The sequence below is a fragment of the Corylus avellana genome, chromosome ca6 (genome assembly GCF_901000735.1).
Source record: "Corylus avellana chromosome ca6, CavTom2PMs-1.0".
In the NCBI taxonomy this organism is placed as follows: Eukaryota; Viridiplantae; Streptophyta; class Magnoliopsida; order Fagales; family Betulaceae; genus Corylus; species Corylus avellana.
In genome coordinates, this window is record NC_081546.1 from 29661751 (window position 1) to 29682875 (window position 21125).

The window sequence follows — 21125 nt, forward strand, 5'->3', positions numbered from 1 at the left end:
AATAAACAACTGGATCATCTTGCATGGGTTGGAAACAAAAATAGGATTTTCTTAGTCCGAAGTGCATACCATATGGAGTGTGATAGGAAGAAGATGGAGAAGGGTAGTAGTTCATCCATTCCTAGTACGTCTTCTCTCTGAAAGGCCATTTGGGAAATTAAAGTTCCTAGGGCGATGGCTATGTTCCTGTGGAAAGCTTGCAAGAACATCTTGCCTACGAAGGATAACCTTTTCAAGCGTGGCATTTCCCTAGATCCTCTATGTCCAATCTGTGGCAGGAAGACGGAAATGGTTGGGCATATTCTTTGGAGCTGTCCGGCTTCGAAGGATGTGTGGTTTGATAACTCTAAGAGAATTCAGAAAAGCAAAAGTGATGAAAATAGTTTCCTTAATATTTTCGAGAAGTTTTTGGGGAATTGGGAGGCTGAAGAGATCCAATGGTTTGCTTTTGTGGCTCGTCAAGTGTGGTTTAGGAGAAACAAGGTTGTCTTTGATGATGAGTTTATTACCCCAGTAGTAGTGAACCGAATAGCCATTGAACAGATGGAGTGGTTTCTGTTAGCAAACACTCGTCCAACAAGTGTACTACCACGAAGCCCCAAAGGCCAAGAAACACAGTGGAAGAAACCTCCAAAGAGGTGGATGAAGATCAATTGGGATGCCTCAGTTGATAGCAAGGGGAGGAGAATAGGGGTGGAGTTGTGGTACGTGATCATGAAGGTGTTTTGGTAGCAGCAAAATGCACTACACGTCCTTTCATCTCAAACCCAATTGTGGCGGAAGCCATAGGTGCTTGGTGTGCTATTGACATGGGACGCCAACTGGAGCTCACGCACGTCAAGCTGGAGAGGGATTCTCTTGAGGTTATCCAAGCACTCAGGCACGATGGTAAGTGCTGGACCAATTATGGGCACTTGATAAATGATGTCAAAACACTACTACATGGGAAGCCAAACAAGGACTTTAATCATGTAAAAAGATTAGCCAACGTAGCTGCTTATGCTAGCTCGAATGGCATTATCTATAGAGGACCACATGTGAGTAGATGATATTCCCGTTTATATACGCGATATTGTAAGCGACGAGTAAGCAATTTTTGAGTAATGAAAGAAGCGAATCCATTTTCAAAAAAAAAAAAAAAAAAAAATCTTATGCTTGTGTAAATTATTGTTTTCTCATGACATACATTATAATGATTAATTAGTAACCTTAATTTGCTCCTTTAAGACTTTGAAGTTAACAACCAAGCATGAGGTGTTACAACTAATATTAATGTATGGATCTAAATGTTGGAGATTAAACAAATCATAATAGTGAGGAGGAAAAGTAACTCTAGATTGCCCGACCATATAAAAAATAAGGAAGCTCACTTTTATAGCTTCTTAAAAAGAGTTTAATTAAGAACTAGATTTCATAAATATATTATATATAGTAATAAGTCCTTTTACGCACAGTTAAAGTACTTAAATCCCTATTAACCTACTAGAATAGTGAGGGACCTGGATCCTCTCAATTTCCTTTGAAATTGAGAGGATCCAGGTCCCTTATTTTGCAAGAGTAGAATTGTCATTTCACTTTTTTTGGACAATTCTACCCTTGTAGAAAGGAGGACCGGCTCCTCTTTATTTCCTTTGAAATTGAGAGGATCCTTCTCCAATAGTGAGGTGGCTACGCGGCTACTCTTGCCAAATCTATGGGGAATTTGTGTAGCCACCCCTGCCAAATTACTGCGTGGCTACATATTGTTTTGGCAAGTTAGTAGGGATTTAAGTACTTCAATTGTATGTGGACAAACTTATTTATTATTGTGTAGAATGCTAACATGACTACTCTGTTTTGGAGTATGTAAAAAGGCCAAATTTAGAGTTAATCCTTAATAAATTTAAACCACTTAGAGAGAGAAGGTCTCGATAAAACTTTCTTCCTTCCGATGACGTTTTTTTTTTTTTTTTTTTTTTTTTTTCACCGGTGGTGCGGCTATTAGGGGATGATGGATGGTTCTCCCTCCCTCCCTCCTCCTTTGTTCCAAATATGACCGTTAGAGCAACAAATATTCAAAAATATGACCGTTAGGAAAAGATAAACTTTCAAAAATATAAATGTTAGAGAAAGAATAAAGAAATTTTTGATAAATAATATTTAAATAGAATAGTGAAAGTTGATAACTAAAAGGGTAAATATATTATAAATCCCTGAGTTAACGCGCCAAAATTGTAAAAACCCTAAGTTTTTTTTTTTTTTTTTTTTTTTTTTCGAATTTTTCGAATTTTTCAAATTTTTACTCCCCCGGTTAATAGAAATGCCAAATAAATCCCCGCCGTTAAATTTTCTCAAATTTTTTTAATGCCCGTTAGTCCCAATCAAAACTCACTGTTTTGATTAGGACTAACTTCAGTCCAATTTTTGATCGGACACAACGCTGGAAAGCAAAGGAAACACAAGAGAGTCGGAGACAATGCATTTGCAAGCAGAAGTATAAATTTCACAGTTCACTAGACACCACCGCATACATAAACTCCATAAGACAATTACAAGTTTCTCGACTCTACACCTCTCTCTCTCTCTCTCTCTCTCTCTCTCTCTCCGTGGCATTGGTTTCTCCGGTGGAGAACTGTGAAATTTATACTTTTGCTTGCAAATGCGTTGTCTCCGACTCTCCGGTGTTTCCTTTGCTTTCCGGCGTTCTCTTCAGTCAAAAACAGGACTGAAGTTAGTACTAATCAAAACGGTGCGTTTTGTTTGGGACTAATGGGTGTTAAACAAATTTAAGAAAATTTAACGGTGAGAATTTATTTGACATTTCAATTAACCTAGGGAGTAAAAAAAAAAAACTTAGGGATTTTACAATTTTTGACACGTTGACTCAGGGATTTATAATATATTTACCTTAACTAAAATTTCCATATTACTCTTTTCGAACCACTACATTATGTCAAAGGATAACCTACGGCGAAAGTGGAGTAGTGACGAAAGATTTATGCATGTTTTACTGTACATCTAGGGAAATGGTTGCACATGTTTTATATGACTGCTCAGGATGTATGGGGGGCATGTGGGCGACTGATCCAAAAAAGTTCATGTGTTGGAGTAGGTTTTCTTGACATTTTTTCGTATTCTTGAGCTCCCGTTGCCAAAAAAAAAAAAAAAAACAAAAAAAGAGGAGAGCTGGCACTCGTTGTAGTTATTGCCTGGAGTATACGACACAAATGCAACACGGTAGTCCACGGAGGGGTGTTTACGCATCCCAATTCCACTGTAAAAGAATCTGAGGGTTTCTTGCAACAGTTCTGGACATCCATGGAGATGATGGATGATAGTGCTCGTGTAGTGACCCAAATAATTAACTAAGTTTAGATAGCTTAATTAGAGGGTTAATTTGGGTTTTGGGTCACTAGGAATAGTTGAGAGAGCATTTTGAAAATTTTAGACTTATTGACCGTACGTATGCATGGGGGACCATGTAGATGCTTGCCTGCAAATAGTACACGGATGTACGTGTGGGGGACCAGCCGTACGTACACTGACTTTTGGGTAAACAACTAGTTAATGCACGTACGTACGATGCAACCTTTGGATCGTTGGATAAACAGTATTGTATTTACGCTCCAATAGTACCGTACATACGCTGCTTTTCAGAACAGCCTTGCAGCTCTCACAACTTTTTCCACCTATAAATACCCCACTCCTACACGCCCATTACTCCCCATTTTTGCCCCTAAACTCTCTGAAACCCCTGCGTGAGTGATTTTGTGAGCTTTTGCTGTTCTTGGTGGATGAGGACAAATTCTTGAAGGTTTTGTTTTAATGAGGTTACCTTCTACGCTCAAGTTTTCTCTTTAGTTATTATATTGTTTTTCTAGACTAGCTTAGTTATTGGTTTAAGCTTTTAGCTAGATTATGCATTTAATCTTCATTTAAGTTGGTTTAGCGTTTCACCTTTGTTGAACAGATTTTCTTAAACATGAAGTCATTATTTTGAGATAGGAAGTCCTATAAATCCTTTGGGTAACTTTAAGACCAGTTTGGGAGGATATGAGGACGTTTGAACCAAATGAGGTTCTACCTGAACCTTCTGGGCAGACGTACGACCATGGTCAGGAGCATCCCAGGGAATACCATTTTGGCTAGTCGTTCGGTAGCCTCTGTTTCCATGTTCTAGGTTCGTTTTAGTTGGACTTAAGAGTAATGATAGGTTTTCCACAGATTTGGAGAACCTGGATCTTTTGGAGGAATAGTCGGAGGGATTATTCAACCCAAGTGAGTTTTAACTCACATAATGTTCGCCATTTATTTTCCCATGTCACACGACTATTTTGTGTACCAAAACATGCATATTTACAACTCTCACGATATACACCTTGCAGCACATGAACTCTATCATTTGTAAAAATGTGCTACTTAACAAGATAATGACATTGACATTTGTAAAAGCATGCATGTAAAATACGGACAAGACTAATTGTATCATATGACATGCATGGTACACCGGTACGTGCAAGATAATGGTCATGGGCTTACTATATATGTTAACTTTATGGTCAAATGTGTGTGAGTTATATAGGCTTCCAATGGTTATTTCGTGATTGGTGCAGCCTTAATAGGCAGTCACTACATAACGTATATCATTAGTAGCATGGGCCACCCGAGGTTGGACTCGGTCGGGTTGCTAGTATTATGAATGGTAGCGTACAATGGTCGGGGCACTGGCATTGTATTACAGGTCTCTTGGGACAGCGCCAACTCTACTAAGAATGGGTAATATCTTGGGTAGACCATACTGTGGAACTATCACTGTTACTCATGCTTATAAGTATGTATTACATCCATGGATATCTGTCATATCTAAACCATTGCATTCTTTACCAAATGGAGTTCATCATTAAATGACATAGGTATTGTGTGCATTATTACCCACCAAGTCTTTGAAGACTTACCCTTTTATTTTCCCCCCCCTCTATTATGTATAAATTGCGCAGTTTAGCTAGCATAGAGAGAGATGCCTATAGAACAAACTTAGGTGATTGCTCAGGACTTGATTAGAGTCGTTTTTAAAGATATGGATCCAGTGTGGCTGAAATCTATGTGGGAATCATGGGATGATGGAGGAACCACACGGGCAGACATAACAAAGATTGATATCGCGTTGGCATTACTCAAGCTTAGACGCTAATTTTATTACGTTATTACCTGACATTTATATTTTGGGATGTAATATTTTGATGATCAGTCTTTGACTAGCACATTGGATGACCTATTTATATTATGATGTTTTAGTGTTACTCTGGTGATTGTGTGTGTGGAATTTAATTGCTGCTTTATATTCCTATAGTTTAAAGTTTTCCACTATATTCTCTCATCTAGGAGAGATAATGATCCCTGAGTTTTGTCCCGTGAGGGATGTACGCTGGGAGATGACCTATGGAGTCAATTACTAGTTAATTGATTTTCACGGGACGTTATAGCTTGAAACCATTCCACAACTACCCCAATCCGATGGAAGAACCCACCCTATGTGCATTACAAAGCAAGTTGGGACGTGGTGATAAAGGTGGAACGTAAATGGACGGGTTTTGGAGTGATAGTAAGGGATCACGATAGGATGGTTTGTGTAGCTCTCAGCAAAACCATGGAAGTATGCCCAGACCCAACGATGGCAGAAGCCATGGGGGCCTTATGTGCAGTGGAGTTTTGCCATGACCTGGGTCTACAAGACATGAATCATGATACTGGAAGGGGACTCGAAGCTGGTAGTCCAAGCATTAAAGGATAATGGCCCTCCCTGGTGCAAATATGGACAGGTCATATGTGATATTCATGCAGTGTCCACTGGTTTTTGAAGCTGGACTGTCGAGCATGTTAGTAGGGAAGCAAATCATGCAACTCATGGACTGGCCAAGTTGGCAGTTCAAGGTTTCATTGAAAAAATCTGGATGGAGGAAATCCCCTGTTATATTCAAGACATCGTAATCCTAGAGCAATTGGCTCTTTTTGTTTAAAGTGTTTTTTACGCTCTAGATTTATTGGAATGGAAGAAGATAGATTTTTCCCATTAAAAAAAAAAAAAAAAAAATGTTATAATGTCTTAGGAATATAACCATAAATTTAACTTTAGGGGCACACTGCTTTAAAAATAAAAAAATAAATTGAAGAGCCGAAGTTGTATAAAAAAAAGAAGTAAAATATTTCTTTAACAAATTTAAAAGTTAACAATTTTTTTTTATTAGTATAGGGGGCTAGAGGGGCCATGGCCCACACCAACCCCCCTCTAACTCCGTCATTTACTGAACTACGTCTCTCACATATTCACAGTTTTATCCTTGTTGATCCCGATACAAATTTTACATTGCAATAAGAATTGATTTTTTTCTTCTTCTAAAAGACACTTATTATAAAGTACCAAATAATATATAGTAGAAACTTGTAACCTTAACCTTGAGTCATGGCTTCAACTTTCCTTTACCTAAGGAGCTATCATAGTTTTTTTTTAGAGAAATACATTCCAATTTTATTGATAATAATCACGAGCATAAAGCTCTTACATCGCAGGAGCACAAAGCCCTGAAAATGCAAATTATAGTCGAAGCTATAAAGATACAACATTACCTAAAACCTCCACTAACCTGTGACTAATTTTCAGTTGAAATAACAGATTTGCATAAGACAGACGCAATCCAATGCATAGATAGCGCAAATTCCTCCTTGCACCGGGTGCCAGTAGTTTACTTGATGTCCCTGACTCAGGTTGCCTCCTCCCTACCCTTTCTTTCCCGCCCCTTCCTTTTTGTTCCGCTTTTGTCATTGGCGGGGCTTTCTGGTTGTTATGTCAAAAGAATGGCTCCTCATTTAAAAAAAAAAAAGAAAAAGAAAAAAATAATGACTCCTTATTATGACATGACCAATAAAATGTTTTGCTATTGATTTTAAATTCTTAAATATCAATTTCATATATAACTTTGACTATTCTATCATGACCTTTCATGGTTTTACAGCATGGTTGTGACTTTTTCTTTTTCTTTTTTTTTTTTCTTTTTTTTTAATTGAAGAGACAATGTTTGTGTTTCCTATCTCTATTCCTTAAAATTTAAACAGAAAAATCGAAAAATTAGAATTTATCTTTTCACGATCATTTGTTGTAATTTTATCTCTTAATCAACTAGTTAAAAAATAGATTGCATGATTTTAACCAAACCATAAGACAAAAAAATAAAATAAAACTACAAGTAAACCCTCTCTATTTGATCACGTACTTAATTATTGTTCGGATGCTATAAATTGTTAATGTTTAATGCAAGACTTTTAAACATTGAAACGAAATCAAAGGAGAGATGGGTGCTATGGCTAAAATGGTTATGAAAAAATTTGTTTTGATCGACGATTGTGGTGGTGTTGAACATCCTTGTTCAAACTAGCTATGGTGCAAGCAAACAACCGTTTGTTTTCCTCTTTCTCTCTCAATCAACCCCCTTCTCGCACTCCTTTTCCACATCCCCATCCCATTATCTCCCTCTCTCCACATAATGATGCTATTGGTAGATCTGAGGGAATTATCGTTCAAAGAGACAAAATACTCCCAAGGAAAATAAAAATCCTGGTCCCATAAATACTCAGGAGGAAAAAGAAAATATATATTAATTCAAAATTAGAAGAAGCAAAAAAAAGCATGTAAGAAAGAGTGTACGGGAAAGGCCGGAAAGACGAGAAAAGGTTCGCGTAGCAATCCCTCGACCAGGTCAGTATATCAAGAATGTATGAAAGACTGCATAAAGAAAAAAATTGAGGAGGCCTAAGATTTTGAATCCGGTAAAAACTCCTAACCCTTCTCTCTCTCTCTCTCTTTCTATTAATTTTAATTTTAATTCAATTTTGAACTTTATTTTATTTTGCTTGTAAATTATAGATGGTCACATGATCAATTATTAGTAATATCCCGCCTTAAAGTTATTATGGAAGGTGATGCTCTGAAAATAGTTTATGCTTTTCAGACAGAAGACCAATTATGGCAAAGATACAGTACGTTAATTGAAGATGCGTAGATTGTTTTGTAAAGCTTCCAATCTTAGGTTGTGATGCATATAAGAAGAGCAGCAAATATGGCGGTACACCTGTTGGGCACTCCATATACCAACGGAGAAAATTTGGTTGAATGAATATCTTGATTTTATTCATGATGGAAGAATATTCATTTTTGTGTTCTATGATGTAATTCTTAATTTTCCCCTTTCCCATATTGAATATAAAAAAAAGGACCAGATTTTAAATATAAAATCAATAAGAATGGGGTATAATCACTGTCTTTTACACAATTAATACTACATATTATTATTTTTATTTTATTTTTTACTCTCTCAAAGTTTATATAAATTTTAAAATCACCATTAGATTAAAATTTAATAGTAATCAATCACAAATCTAATAATAACTTTATAACCACCTATATCAACTCTATAAGGATAAAAATATGAATAATGCTTGACAGCATCACTTTTCTAGAATTCATCAAAAAAAAAAAAAAAAAAAGTGATGTGGTATGATAAAATTTTTTTTTTTAAAAAAAAGAGTAATATAAAAGTGTAAATGCAAAATTACTTTTTTGCCGTCCCAAATCACTTTTTTTGTATGAATTTTTTTTATAAAAAGTGATGTCCTCCCGCATTATTCTAATTAAAGAGATAATATGTAGCATTACTACTTTTACACTCTATTAGAGAATTGTCATGTACATGCATTGTCATTTCATGCATATAATTGAAGCACCTAAATCTCTATTAACCAGCCAAAATAATGAGACAATTGCACAACCACTTCTAGCATACCAATGCGGTGACCGTTAGGCCATTCTTGTCAAGTCTCTTGGTAAAATGGATTCTTTTCATTTAAAGCGGAGATGAGTTGGTTCATTATTTTTATAAAAATAAAATTATTATTTTACCTTTTATGAATAATTTTATACATTAAATATAAAAAATATTTCACTTGAAATAAAGAATATCCGATTATTTGAGTGACGGCACAATCTTATAGGAGTTTATGATATAATGGCTTGGCAATAATGGCATTCCACGTCTGATCATAATTGTGCATCTCTGTCAAGCACAGTGGACTGTCTGCTAATTAGTTCACATTACACGCGACCGACCTATGAGCACACATATTAAATTTAGCCTTTTCCATGTGTCATGCTTGCACTGCATGCCCTGAATTGACCCATGCTCAACGTGTTTAATTTACCTTTACATTATCAAATACTCTCGGATTTGTCTTTATAAAGTCGACAATTAAAATATTTATAATATAACAACATATGTTGAAATGCTTAATTAAGATCTTAATTAAGTGTTGAATTATGAGAACACAAGATAATTATAAATATGTTATGTCAACAATATAAAATAAATATAGTAAATAATTATAAACATATATACTAGTACGTTGTTGGGTAAGAAAATTTTTATATAAATTTTTTACAAATTAATATTGCAATAACCTTTACACTATTTATATCGGTTATTAAAATGTAAACGATTACGTACGTAATAGTCTACATAATACTTATTATATTTACAAATTGACATGCATGTCAAGTTGTTATATTAGTTATTAGCATTATATGATATTTCACATAATGCCAATTACAACGTTAACTACTAAAATACAAACTGTTACATGTACATGACAATTTATGTGACATTCATCTTTAAATAATAGCTCAGTCAGTTGGAGACGATGTGTTATGAAGCAATTAGAGGTTTCTAGTTCGAATGTTTTTTTCCCCTTCACTCTCCTAATTGTGTGCGGACATCTCAATTTTATTATTTTTTTAATATATATACTGTATACTTTTCATTGAATATAGGCTTTCATCTGCATTTATATGAGGGTTAAAATAAAAGGTGCAGTAATCCGAGCATTTTCCTTACAAATATATAATTCTTCTATGACTAAAGTTGATTAGTAATACGTTTTAATAAAACAAATCTAATATTTTTGGGGAACGAATTCATAAAATATATATATTTTATAAATAATTTTAAACATTTTGGGACATGAGTCCGCCCTTATTTGTCACTAAAAAAGTATTTGTATGGTGAATCCAAACACGTGTTATTCGTCACAAAAGAAGCATTTTTAGAATATTATTTACATCTATTCTAAGGCTTTGGTCGTTAATGCTTTTTGAAAAGTGTTTTTATTTATTTTTTTTTTTTTTATGAAGTATTTTTTGTTTGACATGTTTGCAAAAGGAAAGAGGAGGTAAAATTCAAACTAGTGATTTTCGCTTTATGAGGTATGGTCCTTAACCGATTGAGCTACTCTTTTGAGATATAAAATAATATAAATATAAAAATAATTTTGTGTGTTTTATATTATAAATTATTTGTTAATTTTCTTGTTTTGAAAAAAGAAAACAATAAAAATAATCTTTGTTAAAAGAAAAAAAAAATGTTAATAACTTTTTTGGTACTTTGGTTTTAACGTCTTTATTTTTTTTCCCTAAATTTTAAAACCAGATAAATCTGATATCTCACCTACGGGAAAAGACAAAATCAATACATTCGTTAGTTTTTGTCAATCCTAATTAATGGAATTCCACGTCATCTCCATTAATATCGCGACACTTGTCCTAAAAATTTAAAATAATTTTTTTAAAAAAAAAAACTAAACCTAAATTTTTTTTGTTAGGTTTAGTTTTTTTTATTTATTATTATTATTTTATTTTTAATTTTTAGGACACATGGCATATTATGGGAGTGACACGTAAAATTCTATTAATTGAGATTGACAAAAACTAACGATGGTATTGATTTTGTCTTTTTTTTTTTTTATATATATATAAATGAAGTATCAGATTTATCTGATTTTAAAACTGGTTAAAATCGAAGTATAAAGTTCCCAAGGGATAGCTCAATTGCTAGAAATCACGTCTTATGAAGCGAAGGTCACTAATTCGAATTTCTCCTCCTCTTTTATAGTTTTATGTAGACATGTCCAAAAATTGAAGTATAAAAAAAAGTTAATAAAAAAAAAAAAAAAAACCTGTAATTAATTTTCAACAGCAATATCATCATTTCCTTTTCCTGGGAGTGCGAGGTAACCTTATATATAACTGTCCATCCATCCTCTTTTCTAGTGAGAGAATTAATTGGGAAAGCAAAAGCTAGAGGAGCAAATAGTGTTTCAATGGGATAGATGCAGAGCTTGATTCGTACAAAAAAAGCAAACAACACGCTTACAAACTACACAGGTACAGCAAAATCATTTGCTCTCTCCTTTTCATGTATCTCTCTCTAGCTCTCTGTGGTTGGGTAGCGTGTAGCTGTAGAAACTAGAAACTAACAAAATCCTACTTCTTCTACTGTTCGGACGCAAAGACAATATGAATGAAAGAACACAACAGAAAACGGAACAGATGCAGAGCATTATGTTGTGCCTCGGAAAAGAGCGACTCCTCTCTATAATTCCGTGTTTGGGTTTTCAATCCCGAGACCCAAAAGTGGCAAAAAGAAAATAGAAAGGAAATTTGATTTGCTTTTTTTTTTTTTTTGTGTTTTTAAAAAGGAAATAGGGTTTGTTTGTTATGTACTAGATGAGTTTGAGTGTGTATGGGGTTAATGGGTTGGGTATCAACAGTTGAAAAGTATGAGTTCCATAAAGAGCCAAACCAAACCCTTTCCCTTTCATATTTTACCAAACAGATCGCTTTGTAAAGTAGCTTGCTTATTATTATATGCACTACTCCTCAATGGCTTCTTCTTCTTCTTCTTCTCACAAATCCATCCAAGATTACAAACTAATTAAAGCTGAAGAAGATGAACAAGGAGGAGACTGGCTTGAGCTAGGGTTAGGGTTAGGGTTTGGAACAGCAGCTTGCAGGAAAGTGGAAGAAGAAAATCATCATCAGCATAGATCAAACGACCCGGTTTCAGTTCCTCTTTCCTCTTCAGTACCCTTGCAAACCAACCAGGAGTTAGGTTTAGGGTTAGGGTTAGGGTTAGGGTTAGGTTTAAGGTTTGATAATGATGATGGTGTCTGCAGGCGTGTACTGGCGCCGTCTAGTTTTAATTATCACAACCTGTTGTGGCCAGATCGTTGTCATCATCATCATTACGATCATGATCATGATGATCATCATACTGCCATGCCTTCATGGCCATGGCATGTTGATGACTGGCAAATGCCGGTTCCCGATGATACTCATCATCATTACTACTCCACAACAAGACCCCATTCCACTGGTTTCTGGTTTACCCTCCGCTCCTTAACCAACCGGTGAGTGTGATCAGCAACCTTTTAATTTCCTTGTGTTCATCATTACACATCCTTTCCTTCTTTTTCTTTTTCATTTTTTTTTCCTCCCTCTTTTGTTGTTTTCTGGTGACTTTCTTTCTGGTGGGTCTTTCTCTGATCAGTACTACTACTCTTATACAAACTTTCGTTTTTTTTTTATAGTTTAGATTAGAAAGTACATTTTTAAGACATGATTTTAACGTTAGTTTTCCATCTCATGTACTCAAGTGTTCCTTTCTCTTTCTTATAACTTGCTTCTTATATTTTTTTCTTTTTTTTTCATCATTGTTTATATATATATATATATTGGTTGTGTTTTGGTGATGGGGTTGTGTTTGAATGATATGTTGTGAGGTGCAGGGACGGGGAAGGGGTGCCTCAAATACCGAAGGCGTACATTAGAGTGAAGTAAGTGGTGCACGTTAGCATCCATACATGATCATATCATCGTCACATTTTTTCTTCATAGCTAATGATGGTGTTCAGTGAAATGAGTGGGAAAAGAAAAGCTGACGTTTACTTTTCTTTTTTGGGTTTTGGTGTCGTCCTCCTTTTTGCTGGTTTTGAAATAAAAAAAGGGACGAGAACGTGACGGTTTTCATGGTTAAAAAGTACCTGGTTAGAAAGCTTGGTCTCTCCAACGAGGCTGAGGTAATTTCTCTCTCTCTCTCTCTGTGATATTTAATAATTACTGAGGATATATATAATTACAGGCAAGGCAATAGGCATGCATGAAAGTGATTTGTTGTTTTAGCTAGTGAGGTGACAATTAAAGCGCTCTCATTGAGTGAATGCTATTTTTATCGTTGTAGTCTGTGCGGTACTCGATCATCGATCGCCATGCAGATGGCCGGATCTAGCCATTTGATATGTTAAGAGTTTTTTAGGGTTTTGGTGAAGGAATGGGCAATGTGGAGTACTATTATTGTCATTTCAATGGTGTCCTTTGACAAGCCTTCTCATACTTCAATCTTCCTTCTTTTTTATTTTTTTGCTTTAGCCAGCTGCCACTTCACACTACACACCCTACTACATCTCAATGCTTTCTGTCGTCTTACTTAAAGGGAGGCTATCATTTCTTACTATTAATTATTGCAGTATATGAAATATTACTAGAAATGTTACACATACTCTTAGACCATTGGGTGTTATATGTAATTTGTGTTGTCTTAAGATCGAAGAGGGTATCATTTCTTGTTGATATAAGAATATATGAAAAATTATAGAGAAATGTTACACATACTTTCGAAATGTTACCATTGGGTGTTATATGTAATTTGTGTTGTCTTAAGATCGAAGAGGGTATCATTTCTTGCTGATATAAGAATATATGAAAAACTATAGAAAAATGTTACACATACTTTCGAGTGTTCACTTATTGAAATCTTTGTACGGACGTGTGTTCATGCCTGCTCGTTCTTGATGCAAGAGCTTAATTACTTTGGTAGTAGAGTGAGATGAAATTAACAAATTAATTTCCTTTATGAAAAATAGATTCTTAGCTAAGATTCGTTTAACTAAGTTCTTTGTCCTCCAATTTTGACTATATATGCACTTTTAGAAAGTTCAATTGTGATGAATTAAAATAATCATATGGAAGGCATAAAGGTATCATTCATTTATTTAAAGTTGCCTTTTATTGATTTGTCTGTCTTTCTGTTGGGTGAGTACTATAAGAATCCTATTGAAGCTCACCCAAGTCATCTTTACTTGGTAGAAGGTTTATCCATGCACTAGATGCCATGGCAAAACTTTAGTGTTAATGATTTTACATGAACATGAGTTGGGGTAAAAAATCTTTTCATTTCAATTGCATATTAGAAATAGGATAAGTGCATATATATATATATGAATTCGGGCCCGTATAATTCGAATAATATAGATGAAGCCTACATGCTATATATGTTATAATATTAATTAAATAATATGATGTCAATTGGGTTGAACATGATGAACTCCAAGAAGACGTGGCAGACCTTGTCAAGGACCAATGGCATTTTTTGGTATTAAAAATGAACAGGAAAGCAAATTTCATATAAAATGCACATATAGATGTGCTGATGATCCATTTAAATAAGTATCAAGACAGGAATAAAGTAATCATAGAATGGCAATGACTGCATTGAAATACCAAAAAAAAAAAAAAGGGAAATACCCATTGAATGGCAAAAAGAACCTATAATATAATTTAACTTCTCGAGAATTTGTTCAATTATTTGTGGTTTAGCTAGAAACTCGATTAGTATGGAGTGATTTAGATTGTGCATTTTTGCTCGAGTTCAATAGATTTTCCTTAAGGCTTATGTATCCATTCTATCTTTTACTTTGTGAGATCCTTGTCAAATAGTGATAAATAAATCATCCTTCATCTTCTGTCATTACTGAGTTCATCCATGCTTCACTGATTTTTCTATCCAGTTTAGAATGTTGTCGTACGTATAGATCTTTTAAGGCAGGGGAAAATGTAGATCATGCATGTATGATGTATGCATCATTATTTACAAAATGAAGTTTCTATCCAGAGGAAGCTGTAGGATAATTGTTCATCTACCTAGCTCTGTTCAACACTATGAAATCCAAAATGCATAGTCAACCTAGTTCTGTTTTGTAGTATATATATGCTTCTTGTGCTTCATTTGTTATAAAAGAGAGAACCACTTGATATTTTAAGCTCATTTGTAAATTAATTGGATTGTTTTTTTTTTCTTATTGCTTATTTGTTACAGATTGATATATCATGCATGGGGCAGCAGTTGTTGCATACACAAAGCTTGAAGCAAGTAAGAGATGCTGTTTGGCTGCCTAGATTGTTAGAATCTGTAGATTCAACTAAATCGTTTGAAGACTCTAATGATGGGTCTACACAACATTTGATGTCTTTGCATTATAGCAGACGATGCGAATTGGACTGAGATTCTCTTGGTTTATTCAATTCCTTTATTTGGGAGTAAGTTGTACATATATGTATGCTTTATAATTAAGTAATGTATGTTTCGGATTCAGTCAAAATTGCTTTCTCTAGACTCCAACCCCATATTATTCAAATCTATGCATATATAGTCGAACTTCTCAAACTACTCTAGACCTTCACATTACCCATCTGTTAGCTTTTTTTGATAGATGATATCTCATGTACGTGACTAATATAGTTATTATTTTTTTACACACATATATATATTAAAAAAATCTACCATGGCCTGGGCGTGGAGGAGTGGGTCTCTATTGCCAGAGACCTATGGCCTCCCCTTGCCAATTAAGAAGACCTCACGAGCAAGCCGTGGGTCTCTGGCCATTGAGAACTTTGACCGTGTGTCACCATGCCGGTGGTCTTCATGGTCAGAGTGTGGGTTTTCATGAAATCAGGATAGAAATAGATAAATTTAATTATTTAATTATTATTTTAATATTTTTTTCACATGAAATATTTAATTTAAATGAATGGTCATTTGATGGAGTCAAAGTTTGAATTTAAGACATTTGACTCGGTTATTATATTAAATCACCACTTGTCCAAAAAATTTAACTGATAGGAAAAGATAAATTTAATTACATAATTATTATTTTAACACTATTAAAACCAAAGTAACTAAAAATATCATAACATAATTTAGTGCAATGATGTCAACGTTCATCGTCATAGAATATCAAGTCTAGAAGAATCACTGGGCTGTTTCTGTGGCTTGAAACTGTAGCAAGATTTGATTGATGTGTAAAAAAAATAAGAATGTTTGATATGATAAAATAAAAAAAATTTGTTTTGTAGTAATTTATTTATTTATTTAAATAATAGTAAAACGTGATTGATGTGATGTAAAAAATAAGAATGTTGGAGTTATATAAATTTTAGATGCTGAAACTTTTTTATTTTTTTGGTTCATTGGCAAACAACCCCAAAGGCAATAACATCAAATATAAATAACTTAGGTCTTTAAGATCAATCCAAAGGCAATATATCAAATATAAATAACTTAGGTCTTTAAGATCAATCCTCAAGGATCCCCATGAAAGATTATGTACCACCACCACAAGCAGTAGGAAAGAAAAGTCCTCTTCTCGATGATGAGCTTCCATGTAGACGACCATCTCTGGACCTGCCACGAAGATTAGCCTAGCCGGCCAGATCGTCCATTAATATCCTCTTGCGCGGCCCCCCATGTACCATGCTCTAAAAATTAATGGATATGTTTTACAGGTGAAAAGACAACTTAGTAAGCAATATATATATTAAATTCATGCTTAACAACTTACAAAGCCTTCTCACTTTATGGCATTGGCAGCGACAATTTTCCAATTCTTTTAATAACATATTATTTATTCTCACCGCCAAGGCACAATATGCAATATCATAATTAATCAATCTGGCATCATAATTAATCAATCTGGCTTATTTAAACGTACATAAACATCAATATTTAGTAAGTAACATACTTACTAAATTTTGGGGTGTTGTTCTGTTTACGGTATTTTGCCGTTTATTACAGTCTATTTTGGCCGTTTTGGATTGCTTAATGGGCCGAGTCATTTATTTGACTCATTCCCAACGCGTTTTCACTTGTGTTCATGTAATTCCCCTTCTCACCCCTCCCCCCCTCCTTTGAATTAAAAAAAAAAAAAAAAAAAAGTAACATACTTTAAGAACAATTATTTAAAGCATAATATATTTCTCATAAAGTAGTTATACTTGCTATATATTTTCACATATAGAAGAAAGTGGGTTTTCCACACAAGTGTTCACAAACAACTCTTGAAAGACTTCCACAAATCCTATATATGGAACACTTCCTCTCACTTTCTCTCTTTAAGGCCACGAGTGACACTAGGAATTCTTTTGAATTTTTGGTGAAAGTGACTTAGCTTTTTGTCTTGTATTTATAGTTGAATGGAGGGCTAGGCTTTAAAGTCTCATTTCGATCAAAGGGTGGGGGTATAGATAGTACCATAGTTGGCCAACCATATGTAGATGCATTGAACATGGAATTTTCAATCATTAATTATTCTTCCAAAATATCTCTTATCCAAGTAACGTGTGACTTGTACTTATAATGGTGCAACTAAGGTACACTAGCTAATAGATAAAGTGAGCCCAAGACGGCCATTTTGGTTTTTTTGTTTGAAGTATTAATTTGGAGTTCTTTTGACCGAATTTCACCTCCTCAAAGTTTCATGTCATAAAGTGATCACATTGCTCCTTAATTAACGACTCTAAAATGCAACCCAAATGATTCATAATCTTTGTGACATACTTAGAACACATATAATTCTTCAATGATATAATGTATTTTCATCATTATCATTATGTTTTATAATTAATTAAATAGGTTAAATTTTTCGGGCATTACAGAGAGAGAGAGAGAAGGGTAAGGAATTTTTACCGAATTCAAAATCTTAGGGCTCTTGCATTTTTTTCTTCATGCATTCTCTTATGCATTTTTTATATCTCGGCCTAATTTTGGGATCCTTACCCAACCTTTTTATATGCACTGTGGCCTCTTTCTCACAATCTTTCATGCATTCTCTTCTTACTTCTTCTAATCTTGAAATAATATGTTCTTTTTCCTTGGGAGTATTTATTGCAACAGAATTTTTTTTCCCTTGGGAGCATTTTGTGTGTTTGAACCATTCCTTCGAGATTTAGCATCATTATATGGAGAGAGGGAGATAATTGGAGGGGAATGTGGAAAATGAATGATAGAGGGAGGGTGATTGGGAGAGAGATAGAAATTCAACAAGGATAGCCAACACCACCATCATCATCAAAGCAAATCTTTTCATAACCTTTTTAGTCATAGCACCCGCCTCTCCTTTGAATTATCTTTGTTGTTTGGAAGTGTTGTATTATATCATAATTTATAGCATCTGAACAACAATTTACATGGCCAAATAGAGAAGTTTTAGTACTTGTAGTTTTCTTTCTTCTATTATTTTATCTATTTGTTTATTATTTTTTTCTTTTTGCCTTTTGGTTTTGGTTAAAGGCATGCAAGGTCAAGAGGTAATGTCACAACTAATAAATGTGAAAATATAAATTCTAATTTCTTCTTTTTCTAGTTTGAATTTTCGAAAACATATACATGAAAGGCCAGATGTTGTCTCTTCAAAAAGTCTAGAAAAGCGATGCGTCCTTTTCCCAGGACATAGAGAATTATAACAAGTGCATTAGTGACTGCATGAAGAGAAGAATGCAAGAGCCCTAAGTGTTCTTGATCTAGCTACATCCATACACTACCTTCATCCACCAAAGAGCCTATCTAAGGGCGAGTGAGAAAATGCATGCACGTGAAGAAGATCGTCGAGCTTGGTTGCTTTGGAGAGGTTTTTCCATTTGATGTGTTTATTGATTTTCCACTTTGTAAAAATAATACTTGCGTTACGATTATAATATTTTTTCATTAAATATTTTTTTTTTTACTTTATGAATATTTATTGTTGATTGTTTGTTTTGGGGTTTGAACTTGGTCACATGTTCTAAAAGAACAGATTAAGAAGGAACCAAATTTAGTAAGTATGTCGCAGTCTCTATGCCATATCCTCAAAAGGATGTAGGTATAGTAGCATAACTCATTATAGCTCTTATCATGCCTAAAAGAATTTCATTCCTTCTTTACTTTATGCCACACCATCTTACTAGGAGTGGTAAGTGTGATCAATTGGGATACAATCATAACCTCTGCCAAGTAGTTCTTTAAAGTCCCCAACGAGGTATTCGTCACCTCGACTAGATCGAATGCCCTTTATGCATTTACCAAATTGTTTTTTCGGTTTCCGCCCGAAACCCTTTTAAACTTTTTAAAAACTTCATACTTTTGACGCATTAGGTATCCATAATCATATATAAAGTAATCATCAATGAAAGTAATGAAGTACTTATAACCTCCTTGTGTCTGAACACTCATAAGACCACATACATCAATATTTACTAAGTCAAGCACATCATTGGCCCAACACCCTTTTGTTGAAATGATCTCTTGGTCATTTTACCCTCCAAGCAGGATTCACAAACCGGGAACTCATCAAGATCCAATAGGCCCAAGAGCACATCCTTGACCAGCCTTTGTATCCTACTTAAATTAATATGTCCAAGATGTAAGTGCCAACGATGTGCTTCGTTAGTAGAAGAAAACTTTTATCTTTAATCACCACTAAACATGTTTCAACTAAGAATGAAAAACATTTACCTTAGCACTTGAAAGTCACATACTTTGGACAATTTCTTTTTCAGTGCCCTATTTTGCCATAATGGAAACAATTTTCCTTTTGGTTTAGCCTTTTCTGGTTTGTTCTTGCTTGCCATCTTGTTTGGGAGCTAGATAATTTGAGCAATTTATCTTCCAATCCCCTGCTTCATCACAATGGAAACACTTTTCTTTGGGCTAAGCTTTTGCTGCTTTATCACCTGCTTTGTTCACTCTTGTGGCAACTTGTTTGCTAGCTAGTTTGGAACTAGATCTTCTCCTGATTCCTGCCTTTCGGATTAAAAGAAGGTGCTTGAGCCATATGCACACCAACCATGGCTTTCAAGACGAGATTGGAATTGCAAAATCTTATGAAATGGTGCAAAAACTGCTCACCAAATCGGCTAAATCGATAATTGAGCAAGGGTGAATTGGTCATTTTAGGGTGCAAACAAAAATACTGAGTGAATAGGTCCAAAAGCCACACAATAAGTCTTTTTATTTTTCGCCATACTAACTGGGTCCTCAAATCAATTAAAAAAGGTAGAGAGTGCGGCACAGCTGGAAGTTCTCCCCTCCCCCCTCCCTTCCCCGACTCTTTCCCCCCTTCTTTTTGCTTACCTTTTATTTTATTTTATTTTATTTTGTTATAGGCTCAAGCGCCACCGCACTCGGTGTGCTGTCCACCATTTTTGCCATGTCTTTTTTCGAGGCTAATGGGGCTCTTAGATCGGACTATTCAAAGCTCGATCTACGTCTCTCTGTTAGACCCACCTCGACACTTGCCCCTCCACCGCACGCACCAGCCCTGTTCGCTTCCAATGACACCTGCCGCTTCTGATTCTGGCAATCTCGCGACGGATCATGACTCGTAAGCGCTTGCGCTTGGTTTTTTTGCGCTCTAACCAGAATCATCCAACAGCCTTCCTCGAGTGGTGTTTTGTGCCTTATCTTTATTTTTTCCTGTATTTTGTGTTCTTGGTTTGTTGGGTTGAGGATGTGAATAATTTCCTGGCTTGCGAATCTAGTAGGATGAGTTTCGGCAGGTAGATGTTGCTATCTTTGTATCAGATTAAGTCTGTATGGAGTAGGCATGTTGTTACAACTGAAGATTAGTCATGGGTTAGCGGATGTTGATGTCATAGATAGGTTATGAATGTAAGATTGTTATGTATGTATCTATGATGTTGTAACCTTGTAGTTTCGGCTATGATTTTCTCAAAGCTTTATGCTCTACGTTGTAAAAACTTTATGCTCGTGATCATTCTTCAATTAATAAGACCAGAATGACTTTCCCTTAAAAAAAAAAAAAAAAAAAAAAAACAAATCAATTAAAAGCAAATAAGTAATTGTGCGAGACAAAATAAAATGTACTGCTCAAACACAATAAACTCTTTTTATAGAGAAATACTTTTTATCCTTCTTTCATCCATCTTCATTTTTTTTTTTTTTTTTATCATATTAACTATTGAATCCGTATGTAGATTCTATAAATTTAATGATAGTTTTTGTTAAAAAAAAAAAAAAAATGGAAAAACAGTCCCATAAACTATTAGTCATTTTCAATAAAACCCCATAAAGTGACATGTATGACAGTTTGGGAATCAAACCATCAAATTGTGGCAAAAAGGCCACTTCTTGTTTGGATGAAAAAGTTGTCACATATAT

The 21125-nt window shown here is 34.6% G+C and overlaps 1 protein-coding gene across 2 annotated transcripts; it reads left to right on the forward strand.

The window, feature by feature from the left end:
* The first annotated feature begins 11154 nt into the window (after window positions 1–11154).
* LOC132185804 (uncharacterized) lies at window positions 11155–15276 on the forward strand. 2 transcript variants are annotated; one of them, XR_009440642.1, is made up of 4 exons: window positions 11155–11242; window positions 12646–12693; window positions 12864–12936; window positions 15012–15276. XR_009440642.1 is itself a non-coding variant. In XM_059599596.1 (4 exons), exons 1-4 carry the CDS (start codon window positions 11726–11728, stop codon window positions 15195–15197), a joined length of 849 nt encoding a protein of 282 aa, XP_059455579.1. In that variant the 5' UTR covers window positions 11637–11725; the 3' UTR covers window positions 15198–15276. The 2 variants fall into 2 exon arrangements, 1 of the variants encoding a protein (XP_059455579.1); XM_059599596.1 differs by lacking the exon at window positions 11155–11242 and adding an exon at window positions 11637–12267.
* Window positions 15277–21125: the final 5849 nt, after the last annotated feature.

What these genes read in the sequence shown, in the direction of transcription:
- LOC132185804 (XM_059599596.1), top strand. Translation starts at nt 11,726, where the DNA reads ATGCACTACTCCTCAATGGCTTCTTCTTCTTCTTCTTCTCACAAATCC. An exon ending in AAGGCGTACATTAGAGTGAA is followed by an intron (nt 12,694 to 12,863) that starts GTAAGTGGTGCA and finishes AAATAAAAAAAG; the next exon opens with GGACGAGAACGTGACGGTTT. An exon ending in GTCTCTCCAACGAGGCTGAG is followed by an intron (nt 12,937 to 15,011) that starts GTAATTTCTCTC and finishes TATTTGTTACAG; the next exon opens with ATTGATATATCATGCATGGG.